Source organism: Elephas maximus, chromosome 4 (assembly GCF_024166365.1).
Source record: "Elephas maximus indicus isolate mEleMax1 chromosome 4, mEleMax1 primary haplotype, whole genome shotgun sequence".
Taxonomy (NCBI): Eukaryota; Metazoa; Chordata; class Mammalia; order Proboscidea; family Elephantidae; genus Elephas; species Elephas maximus.
The window spans coordinates 188,280,715-188,304,595 of NC_064822.1; the positions used below are offsets into that span (position 1 = coordinate 188,280,715).

Sequence of the window (23,881 nt, forward strand, 5' to 3'; positions counted from 1 at the left end):
GTGGGGAAGTTCTATTCTGTCCTATGGGGTCGCTATGAGTCAGAATTGACTCGATGGCAATGGGGTATCCACAAATACAAGACACACAGAAAAACCCAGAAACCAAACTCAAAATATAACACAAGCCTCTCAAAGTTAATATACTTCAACGGAGTAGTATATTGCTATTGGGGGCTGTGGTGGTTCAGTTCCCACCTTCTATGCAGGAGACCCAGGTTCGGTTCCTGGCTAGTGAACCTTAATGCACGGCCACCACCCATTCATCAGTGGAGGCTTACGTGTTGTTATGATGTTGAACAGGTTTCAGCAGAGGTTCTAGGCTAAGACAGACTGGGAGGAAAGGCCTAGTGATCTACTTCCAAAAATCAGTCAGCGAAAACCACGTGGATCACAACAGTTTAGTCCACAACCAGTCATGGAGACGGCACAGGACTGGTCGGCATTTTGTTCCACTGTAACTTGCCATTAGTGGGGGGCCTACTTGACAACTAACAACAACGTATTGCTATTACAAACGATAATTACAAAAAATACGAAGGACTATAAAAACATGTTTAGGACAACACTAAGAGGAAAAAGATGAAGAAACTGAAGATTTTTTACCAACTTCTGCAGTCTGAAATTGATGGAACATGCACTCAGGATGCACTGATAATTACTGGTGACTGGAATGTGAAAGCTGGGAACACAGAAGAAGGATCGGTAGTTGGAAAATATGGCCTTGGTGATAGAAATGATGCCGGAGATCGAATGATAGACTCTTGGAAGACCAACGGCTTCTTCATTACAAATACTTTTTTTCACCAACATAAACAGCAACTGTACACATGGACCTCGCCACATGGAATACACTGGAATCAAATCGACTATATCTGTAGAAATAGACAATAGAAAACCTCAATAACATCAGTCAGAACTAGGCCAGGGGCTGACTACAGATCAGGCCATCAATTACTCATATGCAAGTTCAAGTTGAAACTGAAGAAAATTAGAACAAATCAACAAGAGCCAAAGTATGACCCTGAGTATATCCCACCTGTATTTAGACACCATCTCAAGAATTGATGCATTGAACACTAATGACCAGAGATCAGACCAGTTGTGGAATGACATCAAGGACATCATACATGAAGAAAGAAAGAAGTCATTAAAAAGACAGGAGAGAAAGAAAAGACCAAAATGGATGTCAGAGGAGACTCTGAAACTTCCTATTGAATGTCAAGTAACTAATGCAAAAGGAAAAGGTGATAAAATAAAAGAGCTGAACAGAAGATTTTAAAGAGCGGCTCAAGAAGACAAAATAAAGCATTATGATGACATGTGCAAAAAGCTGGAGATAGAAAACCAAAAGGGAAGAACATACTCAACGTTTCTCAAGCTCAAAGAACTGAAGAAAAAATTCAATACTGAAGGATTCTATGGGGAAAATATTAAACAATGTAGGAAGCATCAAAAGAAGATGGAAGGAATACACAGAGTCACTATACCATAAAGAACCGGTCGACATTCAACTATTTCAGGAGGTAACTTACGATCAGAAACCAACGGTACTGAAGGAAGATGTCCAAGCTGAACTGAAGGCACCGGTGAAAAACAAGGCTCCAGGAACTGAGGCAATACCAACTGCCATGTTTCAACAAACAGATGCAGTACTGGAAGTGCTCACTCGTCTATGACAAGAAATTTGGAAGACAGCTACCTAGCCAACCAACTGGAAGAGATTCATATTTATGCCTATTCTCAAGAAAAGTGAGCCAACCAAATGCGGAAATTAAAGAACAATATCATTAATATCACATGCAAGCAAAATTTTGCTGAAGATCATTCAAAAGTGGCTGCAGCAGTATATGAACAGGGAGTTGCCAGAAGTTCAAGCAGGGTTTAGAACAGGATGTGGAGCCAGGGATATCATTGCTGATGTCAGATGGATCCTGGCTGAAAGCAGAGAATACCAGAAGGATGTTTACCTGTGTTTTAGTGAGTACGCTAAGGCATTCGGCTGTGTGGATCATAACAAACTATGGATAACATTGCGGAGAATGGGAATTCCAGAGCACTTAATTGTACTCATGAGGAATCTGTACATGGATCAAGAGGCAGTCGTTCAAACAGAACAAGAGGATATGGCATGGTTTAAAGTCATGAAAGGTGTGCATCAGGGTTGTATTCTTTCACCATACCTATTCAATCTGTGTTGAGTGAATAATCCAAGAAGGTGGACTATATGAAGAAGAACAGAGCATCAAGGCTGGAGGAAGACTCACTAACAACCTGTGTTATGCAGGTGACACAACCTTGCTTGCTGAAAGTGAAGAGGACTTGAAGCACTTACTAATGAAGATCAAAGACCACAGCCTTCAGTATGGATTGTACCTCAACATAAAGAAAACAAAAATCCTCACAACTGTACCAATAAGCAACATCATGATAAACGGAAAAAAGATTGAGGTTGTCAAGGATTTAATTTTACTTGGATCCACAATCAACAGCCACGGAAGCAGCAGTCAAGAAATCAAAAGACGCATTGCATTGGGGAAATCTGCTGCAAAGGACTTCTTCAAAGTGTTGAAGAGCAAAGATGTCACCCTGAAGACTAAGGTGCGCCTGACCCAAGCCATGGTATTTTCAATCGCATCATATGCATGTGAAAGCTGGACAATGAATAAGGAAGACCAAAGAAGAATGGATGCCTTTGAATTGTGGTGTTGCCAAAGAATACTGAATATACCATAGACTGCCAAAAGAATCAACAAATCTGTCTTAGAAGAAGTACAACCAGAATGCTCCTTAGAAGACAGGATGGTGAGGCTACGTCTCACATACTTTTGACATGTTGTCAGGAGGGATCAGTCCCTGGAGAAGGACATCATGCTTGGTAAAGTACAGGGTCAGCGGAAAAGAGGAAGAACCTCAACAAGATGGACTGACACAGTGGCTCCAACAATGGGCTCAAGCATAACAACACTTGTGAGGATGGCTCAGGACTGGGAAACGTTTGATTCTGTTGTACATATAGCCGCTATGAGTCAGAACCGACTCGACAGCACCTAACAACAAGAAGAAAAAAGGCAAGTAGTATACATACTATGAATACAATTACAGTAAAACCTGCAAAATCCAGAACCTGTGTAAGGAGAAAACCTGTCAGAGAAGGAAAACTCAAATATTTTCCACTAACAGGAGCAACAGAAGAGTGTTACGACTGCACCCTGTCAAAGGCGGAACACTTGCAAGGCCTGGAAAAACAAGGCAGTTCTGCCAAGCTCTGGCTCTGACGTGTTTCACAGTGTATAAAAGCGGCCAGGGTGTAGAAGATGTGGCAGAAATAGTTCTGTTGGGATGGCGGAGACAATGACCATTCTGATTTAAGTGTTCTTTAATCAGTGTGTTACAGCATGTCACACATAAGACACCGACCAGGACCAACCAACAGTGCACGACGCAGCTCCTGCCAACCCACCTCTGCACCCTCGCACTTGGCTTCCTGAAGCCCGTAGGGGACTCTCCCAGATCGCTGGTTCCCCCACTCCTCATTTGGCCACTCCGCTCACCTTCAGATGTCAGTGTGAACGTCACCTCCTGAGAGAGGCCTCGTTTCACAAATATAAAGGGATGACATCAGCCAGCTCCTCCCTCCAGAATCTCTCATGGCTGAAGCCTATGCTTCCCCTGTTCTGTGCGTATCACAAGCTGTAATTGCACCTTTGTTTGGGAAACTATAAACTAGATTATAAACACCACGAAGTAAGAGAGTATCTTTTCACCGCTGTATCCCCAGCCCCAAACAGAGTGACCGCAGCCCAACTGCCATCAAGTCGATTCCGATGCTACCAGGGCCCCTTCCAGAGTACCCAGCACATAACTGGAGCTCAAAATATATTTATCAAATTAATACATGAAGGTGTTTTATACTCTTATCATTCAAACAAGGAGCCCCCGTGATACAGTGGTTAAGCGCTCGGCTGCTAACCGAAAGGTTGGCAGTTTGAACCCACCAGCTGCTCCCAGGGAGAAAGATGTGGCAATCTGCTTTCGTAATGATTACAGCCCTGGAAAGCCTACGGCGCAGTTGTACTGTGTCCTATCAGGTCACTAGGAGCTGGGATCAACTGGGCAGCAACGGTGAGGATTCAAACAGCACTCACCTCCCAACAGACAGACACACAGACACGTCTTTCCTCTCCTACACTCAAAACCGTCACCAGCTTTCTTACCATCCAAGGGCAAGGCTTCGGAGTCCTCCGCCATCCCTTGCTCTCATCCCCTACGCTAAGAGCCGGCCACGGCCATCAGCGGGCATTCTCACCTCGCACCTGTGACTCCGGTGGTTGGTTGGTCAACCTCTCCTATCAGAATGTTGCAGTCCTAAGAGTAGGGACCAGGTTTGCCCTGTTCAGCACTGTGTCCCCCATACAGCTGGCACTTAATCAGACCTTCAAAACATAATGTATGTTGAGATGAATCGAACTGAGTAACTGTGTTTTTGTGATCACTTGTATCAGCATTAGTGCCTGGTTGCCACAGACTGAAGACCCTACAGAAAGAGCAAGTCTTGTTTTGCTCGTAATGTGCTTACTGTCTCCCAGGCACAATAACCTAATTTGAGAAACCATGTCCGAGGCTCGCTGCTACCTAAGGAATATCTTGAGACTCGCTGCCCTGCCTGACGCGATGACAGACACAGAGAAACACAAGCTGTGTCAAGAAACTGACCATAGGTCCACTGCCAAACGCTTGCTCCTATCTCAAAGCTGTTTAAATTGCAGCCTTTTGAAATGTAATCACTGCAAACAGTTGGGCTCTCTCCCAGCTCCTAGAGGCAGACAAGGATAGTCTAGCTCAGTCCAAGCAAGGCCTCAGATGCTACCAAAGCCAAATTTCGATGGCTGTCCAGCTTCAGGGTTCAGTAGCTGTCAACATTTTGCTGCTGCTGCCACCTATAGCAGGAAACATGAATCTAGTTACCAAAATCCCTGGATCTCAGGTGGCCCGGCTGGCCTGGTATAAAAGGAGCAGGCTGGATAATTTTCTGAGTTCACTGTAGTTGTCTAATATTTACAGTCATGGTCAGCACCAAATTAAAGATATTCCATTTTAAAATGTATGAGCCAATGCTTGGTAACATATGACACAGATTGAATTGTACCCCGCAAAAAATATGTCCCCCATTCATCTGTCAGTTTGTTGTATTATGGTGGCTTCCATGACGCTGTGATGCTGGAAGCTATGCCACCAGTATTTCAAATACCAGCAGAGTCACCAATAAGCAAGATCAGGATAAACAAATAAAATACTGTAGTTGTCAAGGATTCGTTTTACTTGGATCCACAATCGATGCCCGTGGAAGCAGCGGTCAGGAAATCAAACGCCGTATTGCATTGGGTAAATTTGCTGCAAAAGACCTCTTTAAAGTGTTGCAAAGCAAAGATGTCAGTGAACCCGACCCAAGCCTTGATATTTTCAATCGCCCCATATGCAAGTGAAAGCTGGACAATGCATAACGAAGACGGAAGAACTGATGCTTTTGAACTATGGCGTTGGTGAAGAATACTCAGTGTACCATGGACTGCCAGAAGAATGGAGCCCTGGTGGAGCAGTGGTTAAGAGATCTGCTGCTAACCAAAACGTCAGCAGTTCAAATCCACCAGCCACTCCTTGGAAACCCTATGGCGCAGCTCCACTGTCTTATAGGGTCACTATGAGCCGGAATCAACTCAACGGCAATGTTTTTTGTTTGTTTGTTTGTTTTGTCAAAAGAATGAACAAATCTGTTTTGAAAGAAGTACAGCCAGAATACTCCTTAAAAGCGAGGATGGCAAGACCCCGTCTCATGTACTTTGGACATGTCATCAGGAGGGACCAATCCTTGGAGAATGATGTCATACTTGGTAGAGTAGGGAGTCAGTGAAAAAGAGGAAGACCCTCAACGAGAGGGACTGACACAGTGGCTGCAACAATGGGCTCAGACACAGCAACAACTGTGAAGATGGCCCAGGACTGGGAAGCGTTTCATTCTGTTGGACATGGGGTCACTAGGAGTTGGAATTGACTCGATGGTACCTAACAACATGGGTTGTAAATTCTAACCCCTATACCTGTGGAAAATACTGAACGACACAGGAAGCAACAAAAGAAGATGGAATGAATACACAGAGTTATTGTACCAAAAGTAATTGGTTGATGTTCAGCCACTTCAGGAGATAGCATATGATCAAGGACGGATGGTACTCAAGGAAAAGGTCCAAGCTGCGTTGAAAGCACTGGCGAGAAACAAGTTTCAGGAACTGATGGAATACCAGATGAGATGTTTCAACAAATGAATGCAGCATTGGAGGTGCTCACTCATCTATGCCAAGAAACTTGGAAGACAGCCACCTGGCCAACCAACTAGTAGAAATCTATATTTGAGTCCATTCCAAATGGGCTCAAACATAGCAATGATTGTGAGGCGGGGGGAGAACCAGACAGTGTTTCATTCTGTTGTACACGGGGTCGCTATGAGCTGGAACCAACTGCATGGCACCTAACAATAACAAATACCTGCGGAAAAGGAGCCCTAGTGGCACAACAGTTAAGCATTTGGCTGCAAACGGAAAGGCTGCAGGTTTAAACCCACCCAGCAGTACCACAAAAGAAAGACCTGGCGGCCTGCTCCTGGAAAGATTACGGCCTAGAAAGCTGCACGGGGCAGTTCTATCTGTCACAGGAACACACCTGTGGAGGTAATCCCACGGGGAACGGGGCCATACAGGAACACACCTGTGGAGGTAATCCCACGGGGAACGGGGCCCTACAGGAACACACCTGTGGAGGTAATCCCAAGGGGAACGGGGCCCTACAGGAACACACCTGTGGAGGTAATCCCACGGGGAACGGGGCCATACAGGAACACACCTGTGGAGGTAATCCCACGGGGAACGGGGCCATACAGGAACACACCTGTGGAGGTAATCCCACGGGGAACGGGGCCATGCAGGAACATCCTGTGGAGGTAATCCCACGGGGAACGGGGCCATGCAGGAACATCCTGTGGAGGTAATCCCACGGGGAACGGGGCCATACAGGAACATCCTCTGGAGGTAATCTCACGGGGAACGGGGCCATGCAGGAACATCCTGTGGAGGTAATCCCACGGGGAACGGGGCCATGCAGGAACATCCTGTGGAGGTAATCCCACGGGGAACGGGGCCATGCAGGAACATCCTCTGGAGGTAATCCCACGGGGAACGGGGCCATACAGGAACATCCTGTGGAGGTAATCCCACGGGGAACGGGGCCCTACAGGAACATCCTCTGGAGGTAATCCCACGGGGAACGGGGCCCTACAGGAACATCCTGTGGAGGTAATCCCACGGGGAACGGGGCCCTACAGGAACATCCTGTGGAGGTAATCCCACGGGGAAAGGGGCCCTACAGGAACATCCTGTGGAGGTAATCCCACGGGGAACGGGGCCATGTCGGTGCAGGGTGCTTCTGAAGCCAGTCGCCTTTGAGTTATAAAAAGAGTACATTTGGAACCCTGGTGGAACAGTGATTAAGAGCTTGGCTGCTAACCAAAAGGTCAGCAGTTCAAATCCACCAGCCGCTCTTTGCAAACCCTATGGAGTAGTTCTGCTCTGTCTTATAGGGTTGCTATGAGTCTGAATCGACTCAACTGCAACGGGTTTGGTTTTATTAGGTGCAGAGAAGCCAGGAAGCACCGATCCGGGAAGACAGATACACGCCACACGAAGATCACCAAGGAATCCAGGAACAGAAGCTGAAAAGAGACAAGGACCTTCCCCCAGAGCCAACAGAGACAGAAAGCCTTCCCCCAGAGCCAGTGCCAGGAATTCGAACTTATAGCCTCCTAAACAAGCCCACCACATGATTCTGATGTGGGCCCAAGTTGGGAACAGCTGATCTGTAGGACAAGGAAGAACTGGTCAGGCAGCAAGGACAGGAATGAGTAGCCTAGGCAGAGAGCTAAAACCAGCTGACATCCAGACAACCTCAACTCATGGCGGTCCCACGTGTGTCAGAGTAGAACTACGCTCCACAGGGTTTTCGATGGCTGATTTTTCAGAAGTAGATGGCCAGGCCTTTCTTCCGAGGTGCCTCTGGGTAGACTAGAACCATATAAGTTGTTGTGAAACTATGTACGTTGCAAAAATAAATTTCTGTTTGTTAAAGCCAGCCACTTCGTGCTGTTATAGCAGCACGAAGAAACTAAGACAGCATAAAAAATGTAAGAATCCCTAGATAATTTTGGCACAAAAATCAGCGTTTACTAAATGCTTGTAGAGTGAAGAACTGACACAAACCCGGTGGAAGCGATAACAGCATTATCAGCTTTTACAGCGTCTTTCTCTCTCAAGGCCTTAACCCTGGCCAAGAGTCATGAATGCACGGCATTCTTTTGTTGGACAGCTGCAGGGACTGGCTGGGACCTCCGGGAGGCGCGGCCCCTCACCTGGCTCTGGTGCTGCAGGATTTCCTGCTGTAGATGTTGGCTTTGCTGCTATTTCTTTGCATTTTCCTCGAGGTGCGGTACTTCCTAAGTTGAGAATTCTGCAAAACAGGAGAGCAACGGGGTCAGCGCCGACTGGCACATGGGTTTTCTTACTTAGCTTATCAATCCACAAGAACGTAAGGGTCCTTTGGGTACGCAAAACAAGCGAACGATGTTGCGAGCTGCTGGAGAATGTGCGGGGGGCCTCAGGCCGGTCCTCTACGTGAATCGCATGCTCAGGTTTCGGATTCCCAGGTGGACATATTTTACGTCAACACTATACAAGCACCACTCTTCTTCCTGTGTCTCACCCTGACCCACGCGTGCACACACACACATGCACACATGCACACACGCACACACACCCACCGCAGTCTGTTTTCCTCAAGAAGCCAGAATAATCATTTTTAAATGTTGACCCCACTGTGTCACTTCCTGCCTAAAAGGCTTCCATTGCTTCCTAGTGCTCTTACAATAAAGACCGAGGCCCTAAGGCTGTTACAAGGCTGGGTGAGGTCCTGCTTCTCAGGATTTACATGGAGTCTCTCTCCCTGGTCTCCAGCCTCAACCACACTGGCTTTGGGCAGTTCCAAGAGCCCTTTGCCACGCGGAGGCTTTTGTCCTATGCCGTAACCCTCTACCTGGAGCTCCTGGGTGCTGCAAATGTTTGACATGCTCAGCTGCTAACTGAAAGGTTGGAGGTTTGAGTCCACACAGAGGCACCTCGGAAGAAAGGCCTGGTGGTCTGCTTCTGAAAAATCAGCCATGGACAACTCTATGGAGTGCAGTTCTACCCTGACACACATGGGGCTGCCACTAGTCAGGGTGTACCTAGACAACCGCCCATCCCTGTCCTGGCTGCCTAACCAGCTCTTCTTTGTTCTAAACATCAGAGGTTCTCAAGCCTGAGTGCACCTCAGAATCATGCGATGGGCTTGTTAGAAAGAGTGCTGGCTCCCAGCTCTGGAGTTTCTGACTCAGGGGGTCTAGGATGGGACCCAAGAATTTGCATTGTTGACAAGCTCCCAGGAGAAGCTGATGCTGCTGGCCCCGAGGCCACGCTTTTGAGAGCCACTGCTAAAGATTTCAATTCAAATGTCTCTTCCTTGGGGAGCCTCCACGACACCCCCACACTAGGTTGAGCCTCCCATTACAGTAAAAGGCCCCTGTGATCCCTTCCCTTTGCTGGGAGGTGGGTGTAGGGTGTGCTGGGGAAGGAATATAAAGCGTGAACTACAAATATGTCCTCGGTCCATCTCGCTGGTCCTCCCTCTATTTTCACTCAGTTCTCTGCTTCCCAACTTTTCTGGGGTCTGTTTATCTGTGGTCCTTGCTAGTCGGGAAGCCTCTCCAGTAGGGGGGATCTGCTCCATCCAGCTTCAGACACTTAGCACCTCCCGCGTCTCCTGGCACGCAGTCAGCATCCGTTAATTTTGCTTCCTGATAGCTACAGCTATCAACACCGCACGCTGGGAGGGTAAGAGCCTTGGGCTGATTTTAACCTTGATTTTGAAAGCTTAACAATGTTCTGAGTTTGAGTTCTTTAGCTCACCCCTGCCTTTATATAATCCTCAATTTAGGGTTTCTAAATAGAGAATTTTGATTGATGGGATTAGGGAGAAACCAGCAGAGATTATAAAAGCAGTGCCCCCCAAACAAGCACTGAGTCGCAGGGCGTCCAATGTACTTCTCGACCATCGGCAAAACACAATTAGAGGCTAGTTCACTGCTCTATTTGTTGACTTGCTACAGGCGTATTACCGTCCAGTTTTTAACAGATGCTATTTATATCAGAATCATAACAAAAGTGCCACCCATCTGCCCTGGCATCTGAAGAAAGCAGCATTTGACGCAAGAGTAAAAAACTGCACAAACAGAAATGGCAGCAAAGCAAAATCGTTGGCACCGATGTCGGGGGAGGCGGGGGGAGCAGGTTATCATTTGACTGAACTGGACAAAGCTGTAAGCAAACAAAAGATTTGGGCAGCTAAGCCCAAATCCTGGAGAAAAACGTCCTTCTTGTCTATCGGGATATCACATGGAGGTTTTGTTATCTCTGGGGACACCTATACTGTACCTGCTAGCTAAGGAGCCCTAGTGGCACAGTGGTTAAAGCAACAGACTGCTAACTGAAAGGTCGGCAGCTGGAAACCACCAGGGGCTCCGTGGGAGAAAGATGTAGCAGTCTGCTTCCATACACGTTTACAGCCTTGGAAACCCTATGGGGTCACTAAAACCACCCACTGCTGTCAAGTAGAGTTGGAATCAACTCAATGGCAGTGGGTTTGGTTTTTTTTTTTGTTTTGGTGACACAGTGGTTAAGCGCTCCGCTGCTAAAAGAAAGGTTGGCGGTTCAAACCCACCCAGTGGCCCTGCAGGAGAAAGACCTGGTGATCTGCTTCCATAAAAATTACAGCCTAGGAAACACTGTGGGGCAGTTCTGCTCTGTCGTACCGGGCTGCTATGAGTTGGAATTAGCTCAACGGCACCTGACAATAACGCACTATATAACGTTCTCTCTGCCGTCCTTCTCTCATTCCCCATACCCTCACTCACCCACTGCCTGAGTGCCCACGCTTTTGGACACTGGGAAACACAAGGGTTTGGAGTCAGGCGGACATGGGTTTAAATTGGCTGTACTCTGTACCTGCAAGCCTGCAACTTAATTACCTCTTTCTGATCCAGTTTCCTCGTTTTCAAAATGGAAATATCTATCTTTAAAGCAAGCATTCTTAACCCAGAATCTAAGGACAAGGGCTTTTGTACATCTACAAACTCTCTAAGATTAAATGCAAAATGCTGCCTGACATGACTTTCCTAGAGAGCGAACACTACTGTCATCTGCTTCTCGAGGGCCAAGGTGACAGCCACAGCTCGAGAAAGGCTGCCAAAGGATCCCAGATAATGTATGCAAAGGGCCTGACATACAGTAGGCTTTCAATAATTGGCAGCGGTTATCGTGTTTAGATCCTGAGAAAGTACAGAGAGAAATCAGGGGGTGAGGCAGAAAGCAGGTCAACAATTACAATGTAATGTGTGGGGTGCCCCTTCCAGAGGATCACAGGGCAATAAGAGGGCAGACCCAAACTAGGTTCAGAAAAATACCCAGTAGGAGAAACTGAGGCAGCAGGCGTATCACGATACTGAGGTGAACATCACTGCTGTATCCTCAATGCCTGGACAGGAAAGGGCAGGCGGCAGGTGTTCAAACAATGGCCAAAAAAAAAAAACCAGTTGCCCTGGAGAGGACTGCCACTCATGACAGCCTCCCGTGGTGTCAGGGCAGGACTGTGCTCCACAGCGTTTTCACGGCTGACTTGTTTGGAAGTAGATTGCCAGGCCTTAATTCCAAGGTGCCTCTGGGTGGACTCAAACCTCCAACCTTTTGGTTAGCAGTTGAGCACATTAGCGTTTGCATCTACCCAGGGACTCCAAGGCTAGTTGTTAAATACATGTGTAAACACGTGACTGAAACCATCTAGAAGGACAGGATGACGCCAACACAGACTCCCAAGGGAAAAATAAAATCCAGAAGATGTTCTTGGTAGCTATGAATATTTCAAAATCTTTAAATATTCAAGACAAACGCATTAGTCCACACTCACTCCCCGAATGGTGAGGACATGGCACCCACACTATTCGTCATTTCGTAGTAATCTAGGCCTTTCCCAGGCTGTATGATAAACCCCATGAGGAATTTCTCTGAGAGCTAGGTGTTAGCTTTATTTTTCCAGAGGAATTAACATCGCTTTTTTATTTGGCTAGACAAAATTAATTCTATTTTCTTTTATTATTATTTGCTTTGTCCTTGCGCTGACGAGACGCTCACGGCTACATCTGCAGCCCCATTTTATTCGCCATTACGGCCAGTCTGAGGCTCCTCTCTCCTCTGGACTTAACCTTCCTACTCCACTGGGATTTGTCATGATCCTGATTTACATGTTTCTACTTCACAGTCTTAATCCTCCAAGTGACAACTGTGCTTTTCAACACTTGAAAAAGGTCATCTGCAGCAGACTTGCCCAATGCAATGCATTGTTTGATTTCTTGACTGCTGCTCCCACGGGCGTTGGTTGTGGATCCAAGTAAAATGAAATCCTTGACAACTTCAATCTTTTCTCCATTTATCATAATATTGCTCATTGGTGCAGTCAGTCGTAAGGATTTTTGTTTTATGTTGAGGTGTAAACCATGCACCTTTCCACTTTCAGCAAGCAAGGCTGTGCCTTCTACATAACACAAGTTGTTAATATGTCTTCCTCCAATCCTGATGCCCCATTCTTCATACAGTCCAGCTTCTCAGATTATTTGCTCAGCATACAGATTGAATAAGTGTGGTGAACGGATACAACCCTGACGCACACCTTTCGTGACTTTAAACCATGAAGCATCCCCTTGTCCTATTCGAACGTCTCCCTCTTGGTCTATGAACAGGTTCCACATGAGCACAATTAAGTGTTCTGGAATTCCCATTCTTCGCAATGTTATCTATAATTTGTTATGATCCATACAGTCGAATGACTTTGCATAGCCAATAAAACACAGGTAAACATCTCTCTGGTATTCTCTGCTTTCAGCCAGGTCCATCTGACATCAGCAATGATATCCCTGGTTCCACGTCCTCTTCTGGATCCAGCTTGAATTTCTGGCATTTGTTTGCTGAAACATCTTAATTGGTATTCCATCAATTCCTGGAGCCTCTGTCAATGCCTTTAGTGCAGACTGGCCTTCTTCCTTCAGTACCATCAGTTCTTGATCATGTTACCTTCTGAAATGGTTCAACGTTGACCAATTCTTTTTGGTAGTGACTCTGCATATTCCTTCCATCTTCTTTGAGGCTTCCTGTGTCATTCAGTATTTTCCCCATAGGATCCTTCAATATTACAACTTGGGGCTTGAATTTTTTCTTCAGTTCTTTCAGCTTGAGAAATGCCGAGAGTGTTCTTCCCTCTTGGTTTTCTAACTTCAGGTCTTTGCACATGTCATTATAATACTTTACTTTGTCTTCTTGAGCCACCCTTTGAAATCTTCTGTTCAGCTCTTTCACTTCATTTCTTCTGTTCAGTTTAGCTACGCTATGCTCAAGAGGAAGTTTCGAAGTCTCTTTTGACATGCATTTTGGTCTGTTCTTTCTTTCCTATCTTTTTAATGACCTCTTGCTTTCTTCGCTTTGAGGATTAAGGTGTGCCTGATCCAAGTTATGGTATTTTCAATTGCCTAATATGCACGTGAAACGTGGACAATGAATAAGGAAGACCGAAGAAGAATTGATGCCTCTGAATTATGGGGTTGGTAAAGAATAATATACCACGGTCTGCCAGAAGAACAAACAAATCTGCCTTGGAATATGTACAGGCAGAATGCTCCTTAGAAGCAAGGATGGCAAGACTTCATGTCAAGTACTTTGGACATGTTACCAGGAGGGAGGAGTCCCTGGAAAAGGACATCATGCTTGGTAAAGTAGAGGGTCAGTGAAAAAGAGGAAGACCCTCAACGAGATGGACTGACACAATGGCTGCAACGATGGGCTCAAGCTTAACAACGACTGTGAGGATGGCGCAGGACCAGGCAGCGTTTCCTTCTGTTGGACACAGGGTAGCTGTGAGCCAGAACTGACTCAATTGTACCGAACAACAACATTTTACCATATTTTAGGTATCTGTACTAGTCATCTCAAAGCCTTAGTGGAACTTAGAGTAAAATTACAGAACTATTTGAGAGTGGTAGAGGACACCAGTCAAGAGCACAGGTCCTATTGTAAGGCAGTCCTGGGGTAGAGGCCTCACTCCACCATTCATCCACTTTGTAGCATCCCTTAACTTCTCTGTGTCCCTGCTGCCTCGTCTATAAATTGAGAATAGAAACTGTACTTTTTCATAAGCAGGCTGTAAGGCCTAAATGAAATGTCTTTGAGTCCCTGAACTGTGCCTGGGGCATAGTAAGTGCTCAATAAATATTAAAACCGGTTGCCTTCAAGTCAGTCTTGACTTGTGGTGACCCCACGTGTGTTCAGGATAGAACTGTGCTCCATAGGGTTTTGAAGGGCTGGTTTTTGGAACTAGATTGCCAGGCCTTCCTTCTGAGGCTCCTCTCGAACCTCCAACCTTTCATAGAGCAGCCAAGTGTGTTAACCATTTGCACCACCCAGGGACTCCCAGTAAGTATTAGACAGTAATGATGGCAGTGGTGGTGGTAGTAGCAGTACCAGTAGAAGTACAGGTAGTAAAACTGCAGAAAAACAGAGGGAGAGAAGAATACAATGGCACCTGAAACGGAAGAAAACAAAACAAGAGAAAAGCGAAAGGTCAAAACCAAGAGAAGGAGGGGTGGAAAATGAAAACGTTTAGTACTGAAAGTGTATCATATTCCTATCTTATCTCTAGTCACAGGGGTTTTTTTGTTTTGTTTTGTTTTTACTTAAACATATTTCATCCCTTTATGTCTCCTCTTCCAAATGGTGATGGTATTTTGGACAGTACCAAAATTTTTTTTTTTTTTAATACTTAAAGTAAATTAATATTTAAATATTACAAAGATCCAATCTATATAACTGTGCCAGCCTAGATTCAGGGTACTTTTAGATAAATGATCTTTGCAAATAAAGGTCAGCTCACTTGTGGTACTTAAAGGAAGGAAGGGATGATACCTTCCTTCCTGCACTCAGCTTCTCATCCAGATGACATAGCTTATTTTTCAATATGGAAGGAGAAGAAGTCATCCCGGAAAACCTCTGGTGGCTCTCAGCATCTACTAACCTTAAACACTCACCATTGATACACACCTGGAAAGAAGCTTTATTAAAGCAACTGCCGTGTTACCTGGTGGCTTCCCACCAGACTCCTGCACTGGGCAGGCACCAGGCTACTATCATCCTCCTGGAGCTGGTTCTGTCTCCATGTACCAGTCAGCTGTAGGGATCACAGCACGGGTGCTGTAGAGATGATCTCTGGGCATGAAGTAGAGGCAGATGGCTGGAAAAGTGCAGGAAAAAGGCAGACATCATTGGACAGCAAAGTTAAAGTATTGGGTAAGTATTTCTTGACAAATACCTACAAGCACCTACCATGAGCCAAGAACTAAACTGAAAGCAGGGGAATGGAAGGAAAAGCACAAATACTTAAAATCTTTGTCCTGGAAGAAGTTTGTAATAAGTCTGGGTGGGAGGTAAATATTTTCACAGATAATCAGAGGGGCCTGTGAGCGATTTACTTCCGAATCCCCAAAACACAGCCCAGTAAATGCTTACTGAACGAGGGCAACAGACAAAGGAAATAGATGAAGGCACTGCAGAGAGTGGAAGTAGAATTTATTTACAGGATTTCTATAAGTCCACCCATTCGGGGGCACATAAACACTTTAACCACCACTTGTCTGTCAGTTTGTCATGCTGTGGTACCTTGTGTGTTGCTCTGATGCTGGAAGCTAGGCCACCAGTATTTCAAATACCTGCAGGATCACCCATGGTAGACAGGTTTCAGCAGACCTTCCAACCTGGCGGTCCACTGCTGAAAAAAGTGGCCAGTGAAACCCTTATGAATAGCAGCGGAATACTGTCTGACACAGTGCCAGAAGATGAGCCCCTCAGGTTGGAAGAAATTCAAAATACAATTGGGGAAGAGCTCCCTCCTCAAAGTAGAACTGATCTTAAAGACGTAGATGGAGTCAAGCTTTTGAGACCTACATTTGCTGATGTGGCATGACTCAAAATGACAAGAAACAGCTGCAAACATCCATTAATAATCAGAACATGTAATGTACAAAGTATGAATCCAGAAAATTGGAAGCAGTCAAAAATGAAATGGCAGGCATAAAGATGGATACCCTAGGCATTAGTGAGCTGAAGAAATGGACTGGTATTGGCCATTCTGAATCGGACCATCATATGGTCTACTATGTGGGGAATGACAAGCTGAAGAGGAATGGTGTTGCAATCGTCATCAAAAAGAACATTTCAGGATCTATCCTGAATTACAATGTTGTCAAAAAAACCCAAAACCCATTGCCATCAGGTCGATTCTGACACTTAGCAACCCCATAGGACAGAGTAGAACTGCCCCATAGGGTTTCCAAGGAGCAGCTGGTGGATTCAAACTGTTGGCGTTTTGGTTACTGCAGCTGAGCTCTTAACCAGGGCTCCACAACACTATCAGTGGTAGGATAATATCCCTAACCCTACAAGGAACACCAGTTAATATGACTATTATTTAAATTTATGCACCGACCACTAATGCCAAAGATGAAGAAATGGAAGATTTTTATCAACTTCTGCAGCCTCTAATTGATCAAACATGCAATCAAGATGAACTAATAATTACTGGTCATTGCAATGTGAAGGAGCCATGGTGGCACAGTAGTTAAGAGCTACAGTAAGACACGGCTGCTGACCAAAAGGTCAGCAGTTCGAATCCACCAGCTGCTCCTTGCAAACGCTATGGGGCACCTCTACTCTGTCCTACAGGGTCGCTATGAGTCGGAATTGACTCAACAGTGAGTGGTTTGTTTTTTTTTTTTTTGGAATGCGAAAGTTTAAAACAAAGAAGGATCAGTAGTTAGAAAATATGGCTTTGGTGACAGAAACTATGTCACAGATCACATGACAGAATTTTGTAAGACCAACAACTTCTTCATTGCAAATACCTTTTTCCAATAACATAAACAATGACTATACACGTGGACCTCGCCAGACAGAATACACAGGAATTGAACTGACTAATCAGTGGAAAGAGATGATGGAGAAGCTCAACATCATCAGTCAGAATAAGGCCAGGGGCTGACAGCAGAACAGACCATCAATTGCTCATATGCAAGTTCAAGTTGAAGCTGAAGAAAATTAGAACAAGTCCACGAGAGCCAAAGTACAACCTTGAGTATACCTCACTGAATTTAGAGATCATTTCAGGAATAGATTTGACACATTGAACACTAGTGACCGAACACCACACGAGTTGTGGAATGACATCAAGGACATCATACGTGAAGAACGCAAGAGGTCACTGAAAAGACAGGGAGAAAGAAAATACCAAAATGGATGTCAGGAGAGACTCTGAAACTTGCTCTTGAATGTAGAGTAGCTGAAGTGAATGGGAGGAATGATGAAGTGAAAGAGCTCAACAGAGGATTTCAAAGGGCAGCTGGAGAAGACAAAGTGAAGTATTATGATGACATGCACAGAGATCTGAGTTAGAAAACCAAAAGGAAAGGATATGCCCGACATTTTTTAAACAGAAAGAACTGAAGAAAAAATTGAAACTTGGAGTTGCAATATTGAAGGTTTCTATGGGCAAAATATTAAATGATGCAAGACGCATCAAAAAAAAAAAAAAAGATGGAACAGAGAGTGGAGGGAAGAAGTGTGCTCTCTCCTTAGAGGGAGAGCAACTAGGAGCATATAGCAAGGTGTATGTAAGTTTTTGTGTGAGAGACTGACTTGGTTTGTAAACTTTCACTTAAAGTACAATAAAAATTTTTTTTTAAAAAAAGCTGAAAGGAGAGCAATGGAGAGAAAGAACTAGGGAAGGTGCTTTTGTTTAATCTGGGCTTTCTCTTGCCCAAGATAGATATCCTAACTTTACGTAGGTAGAGCCGGGGATACTAACCAGACACCTAATTTTTGCCCAAATATATGCTAGGCACAATAACAGGTGAAAGACGTATTCTTTTAAGGAGCCTAGAATCTCAAATGCACCACCTTCTGTTTGACCTTGGACATGACAGTATACTGATTATATGCAGAGACTTGGAAGCCTAACAGGCGGGGGTTAGACCCCTGGCTTGGTGTCTACAAGCCTACCACTCTTTATTTTTCCTCACAAGGAGAAAAGGTGATGGGGCCTGGAGGTAACGTCTCTGACCATGCTTTAGAATGCAGTCCATGTGCCTGAAGCCTGTCTGGTGGGATTATCCAGCCAGACATCAGATACCTTCCAGTCATCTATCGCTTAACGTCCACAACTACATTCTAGGAAATCGGACATTATGTGATTTGGATGTTGTTCAAACACCATGTCCTTGAAGGCAGTCCCTGGGCTGGGACAGCCCCCGGAAAGCCTACTGTATTAAAACATAAGGGAGCCTCTTTCTGGTCATCCTCGTCGTCAAAAAAAAGATGAAAGAATACACAGCCACTTTACCAAAAAGAATTGGTCAACATTCAACCATTTCAGGAGGCAGCATAGGATCAAGAACCAACGGTACTGAACGAAGAAGTCCAAGCCGCACTGAAGGCAGTGGCAAAACACAAGGCTCCAGGAATTGACATGATACTGAGATGTTTCAGTAAACTGATGCAACACTGGAGGTGCTCGCTTGTCTATGCCAAGACATTTGGAAGACAGCTATTTGGCCAACGGACTGGAAAAGATCCATATTTCTGCCCATTCCAAAGAAAGGTGATCCAACAGAAAGCGGAAATTATCAAACAATATCATTAATAACACACACAAGTAAAATTTTGCTGAAGATAACTGAAAAATGGTTGCAGCAGTATATCGACAGGGAACTGCCAGAAATTCAAGCCAGGTTCAGAAGAGGTCTTGGGATGAGGGAGATCACCGCTGATGTCAGATGGATCCTGGCTGAAAGCAAAGAATACCAGAAAGATGTTTACCTGTGTTTTATTGACTACGCTAAGGCATTCGACTGTGTGAATCATAACAAATCATGGATAACATTGTGAAGAATGGGAATTCCAGAACACTTAATTGTGCTCATGAAGAATCTGTACATAGATCAAGAGGCAGTCGTTTGAACAGAACAAGTGGATACTGTGTAGTTTAAAGTCAAGAAGGGTGTGTGTAAGGGTTGTATCCTTTCACCATACTTATTCAATCTGTATGCTGGGAAAATAATCCAAAAAATTAGACAATATGAAGAAGAAGAGGGTATCAGGGTTGGAGGAAGATTCATTAACAACCTGCGTTATGCAGATGACACAACCTGGCTTGCTGAAAGTGAAGAGGACTTGAAGCACTTACTGATGAAGATCAAAGACCACAGACCTCATTATGGATTACTCCTCAACATAAAGAAAACAAAAATCCTCACAACTGGACCAATGAGCAACATCATGATCAACGAAAAAAAGACTGAAGTTGTCAACGGTTTCATTTTACTTGGCTCCACAAACAACACGCATGGAAGCAGCAGTCAAGAGATCAAAAGACGTACTGCACTGGGCAAATCTGATGCAAAAGGAGTCTTTAAAGTGTTAAAAACCAAAGATGTCATTTTGAAAACTAAGGTGCACCTGACAAGCCATGGTATTTTCAATTGCCTCATATGCATGTGAAAGCTGGACAATGAATAAGGAAGACCAAAGAAGAATTGATGCCTTTTAATTATGGTGTTGGGGAAGACTATCGAACACACCATGGACTGCCGGAAGAAGGAACAAATCTGTCTTGAAAGAAACACAGCCAGAATGCTCCTTAGAAGCAAAGATGGTGAGATTTCGTTTCACGTATTTTGGACATGTTTTCAGGAGGCACCAGTCCCTGAAGACAGACATCATGCTTGGTAGAAGGTCAGCGAAAAAGAGGAAGACCATCAAGGAGGTGGAAACCCTGGTGGCGTAGTGGTTAAGTGCTACAGCTGCTAACCAGAAGGTCAGCAGTTCGAATCCATCAGGCACTCCTTGGAAACTCTACAGGGCAGTTCTACTCTGTCCTATAGAGTCACTAGGAGTCGGAATTCGACTAGACAGCAACAGGTATATGGTATATATACCAAGGAGATGGATTGGCATAGTGTCTGCAACTATGGGTCAAACACAGCCACGACTGTGAGAATGGTGCAGGGCACGGCAGTGTTTTGTTCTTTGTACACAAAGCCACTGTGAGTCGGAACCGACTCAATAGCACCTCACAACAACAACATACACTTCGAGAAACATTATAAAATTACTCTTTTTGACAGCGAAGTAAAAGTGTCTTAGTAGAAGCAAGACATCCTTGAAGGCAAAGATTTTCAGGACAGAAATAAAGGGAAGTGTGAGGGTGACTTTGCCAACGGTCTTAAGTAAGCACTATACAACAGCACATTTCACAGACTGCTTCCAAACAAAACTTCTTAGGGAAGCAGGGATAATTATGTCTCTTCTGAGAGTTTTGGAAAGAGTAGAGATTGTTGCCATAAGACAGGACTGAGTTTGAATTGTGGCTCTTCAACTTCCCAATTGTGTGTTTTTCGACAGGATCCTCCACCCCAAAGGCTATAAGATCGAGTTAAAAATTATATTCAAAAGGCTGCTGTGGGGCACACGTGAAATAAGGGCCATGAGACACGTTGTGAGTTGGGGAGATTTCAGGCATTTTAGCACACGTTTCTCATCTGATCCTCACAGAGATCCAGGGAGGGAGCTGGCACCTTCAACGCTATGTATTCTCTGTCTTCTTGTGTAAGCTCCACGGTTACTCCCAGTCGCCACACCTGCCCCGGTGCCTACAACGGTGCCTGGCACGAGTGGGGGCTTCATGAGCGTCTGCAGGATGAATAAACGCATCACCGCCCCTCCGCTACAGACGAGGAACCGGAGGCTCCCTGGCCCCACCGTGCTTGCCCGCGGCCCCGGGCCCAGTCCACGCTGTAGGGTTCTCGCCGCGTCCCGCCCTACCGGCCCCTCCTCGGCCCCTCCGGCTCGCCGCGGCCGCCCAGAACGCGCAAGGGTGCCGGTGCGCCGAGGCCCGCGCCGCCTTACCCAGGCCCCCTTCTCGATTTTCCGCCTGCGGGGCCCACACCTGTCCGGGCGCGGAACCCACGCCGCTCGGCCGCAAAGACCCAGCCCCTTCGGCGTTGCTATGACGCTGTTGCCGCAGTAACAACGACTCTCGCTGATTGGAGAAAGCTGCTCGGCGCCTACCAAGAAGCGGAGCTCCGATTGGTCAAGTCAAGTGAGGAGATGGGTGTGGCCAGTTCGGCCTCGGGGTCCGCCCACACGGAAGGACCTTCCACCGGAAGTCCTGGCTTGGAGCGCGGGAACGTGCCGCGTGAACCCGGGCGTCGCGCCCTCGTGGAAGTGGGTTTCTGTTTCGTCGTCCTTCCAACGAGCTTAGGGCCACGTGGCCTGGGAGACGCTGTTATACTTCTTTGAGACGCGTACTCTCCCTCTGTAAAAAACTAAAAATCCTCTCTTCTGACCTGTGGTAAAGATTGAATGGAATAATACATCTAAAGCCCCCACCACGTGCTGTGATCTTCAGAAATGTTACCGCTTATGATAGTTTGAAATTATTCATTTAACTGGCGGGTCTACTTCTGTACTGCTTGTCACTTTCAGAAGACTAAGAGCTGCACAAAGACAGGGCTAGCTTGCTTTGCTCACCCCAGTATCCTCTGCCTCCACCCAGTGCCCAGCGCATAGTAGGCACTTGGTAGATACTGATGGAATTATTAGTAAGACAGGGCTGAGTGGCAGCTCAATAAATCATGTTAATTACAACAGGCCAGGTTGTTGCCACAGTCTCTCCTCAGCAGTCTGCCGTGATGACCGAAGGTGTGCCAAAACTATAACCAGGAGGCTGCCATCAATGGCCAGATCAACCTGGAGCTCTGCCTTCTAGGCCTACGTGTCTGTGTCTTCTGCTTTGACCAGAAGGATGTGGCTTTGGGGAATTTTGCCAAATATTTTTTTCACCAAACTCATGACAGGGAACATGCTGAGAAATTGATGCAGCTGCTGAGCCAACAAGGTGGCCTCATCTTCCTTCAGGATCTCAAGAAATGAGACTGTGATGACTGGGAGAGCAGGCTGAATGCAATGGAGTGTGCATTACACTTGCGAAGAAAGTGTGACTCAGTTACTACTAGAACTGCACGAACTGGCCACTGGCAAAACGACCTCCATTTATGTGACTGCATTGAGATTCATTACCTGAATGAGCATGTGGAATCCATCAGAGAATAGGGTGACTACGTAACCAACGTATGCAAGATGGGGGCCCTCAGAATCAGGCCTGGCAAAGTATCTCTTTGACAAGCACACTGTGGGAGACAGTAATGAAGAGAGCTGGCTCCCCCAGAGCCACGGGGGTAACTTCAGTGGTCACCAAGGTAGTGAATGCATGTTGGGCTAACCTTTACCTTTTCTGTAAGTGGTACTGAAACATCCTCTTAAGTTCTTTCATTTGTACATTTCTTCAAATAAAAATTTGGTCACCCCTCTCCCCAAATAATAATAACAGTAGAAGTTGTTGCTGTCCCTTATGAAGCACTTCCTACTGCTAGGCACCAATTTAAATCCTTTACGTATGATTTAATCTTTATTATTCATCACAAAACACTATGAGGTAGATGCTAGGATTATCCCCATTTTACAGATAGGAAACTGAGGCACAGAGAGAGTATTTTGTGGAAGGACACACAACTAGTCATGGCGGAAGTAGAATCCAGATAGACTGGCTCCAGGCTCCAGGCTCTTAATTCTCCTACCATACTACTCTCTTGTGGCAGAGAAGTAGTGAATCAGAGGCACAGCCTTGCTGAGTTGGTGGCAGGTGGCAGCGGTGGGTGGAGGAGCCTCCTGAGGGAAACCCAAAAGTAGACACCATACGCAGAAGGTGGTGACAGACTGAAGAAAGAGGCAGACCACTGCAGGTTGAATAAGCAGTCTAAGATTTGTTATGAGGAAAACTCACATACAAGGTGAGGTCCTGGGTGCAGCAGGATGCATAGATCTCTGCACTACTGCCCCAAACTCCAGAGATGATATAGAGGAGCCCGTATGAATTTGTCATGCAACCCCCACCTCCCCTCAAGCCCAAATGTCCAGATGTTATCGTTTGGATCTGGGTTCCTTCAAGGATGTTTTATGTTCCTTGGTCTCCTCCTCGTTTTCAGGAATAGGGTGTTTGTCAGGACTGGTCAGCTTCAAGCCAAAAAATGAAGCCAAACCTGTTGCCATTGAGTTGATTCTGACTCATAGCGACCCTAAAGGACAGAGTGGAACTGCCCCATAGGGTTTCCAAGAAGTACCTGGTGCATTAGAACTGCCAACCTTTTGGTTAGCAGCCGTAGCTCTTAACCACTACGACACAAGGGGTTATATATGGTCTCTAATGTCTGGCTTTTAATGTCCCTTTAACATCTGACCTGCTTGGCACTCTGACCATATTTCACTGGTCAGCTACTTTACCTCTCACCAAGAGAAGAATTATTTCATATCTTCTCTCTCCTTAGACCTCTCACTCCCATTATCCTAGAGAGAATGACTTTGCCTCATGTCTCATTGAGAAAATGGAATCCATAAGAATGCAACACACTGGTCTCACAATCACTCTGGCTTCTATCTCTTCTTTTGCTCTTGTCTCCAAAGGATTGTCGTGTTGTTGTTAGATGCCATCAAGTTGATTCTGACTCATAACGACCCCATGTGACACAGTAAACTTCCCCATACAG

The 23,881-nt window shown here is 45.6% G+C and overlaps 1 protein-coding gene across 4 annotated transcripts in view; it reads right to left on the reverse strand.

Annotated features, from left to right (window-relative positions):
• Window positions 1-21,273, reverse strand: part of EFCAB6 (EF-hand calcium binding domain 6) — a 381,524-nt gene extending 360,251 nt beyond the window's left edge. For 2 of the 4 annotated variants that reach the window (XM_049884609.1, XM_049884607.1), the window contains exons 1-3: window positions 21,186-21,273; window positions 15,273-15,462; window positions 8,453-8,550 (exon numbers count right to left, since the gene is read on the reverse strand). In XM_049884609.1, coding sequence (XP_049740566.1) covers window positions 8,453-8,514 — 62 coding nt within the window. In that variant the 5' untranslated portion in view covers window positions 8,515-8,550; window positions 15,273-15,462; window positions 21,186-21,273. Of the gene's footprint in view, window positions 1-8,452; window positions 8,551-15,272; window positions 15,463-21,185 lie in introns of those variants that run through there. The other 2 variants (XM_049884608.1, XM_049884610.1) reach the window with 2 other exon arrangements.
• Window positions 21,274-23,881: the final 2,608 nt, after the last annotated feature.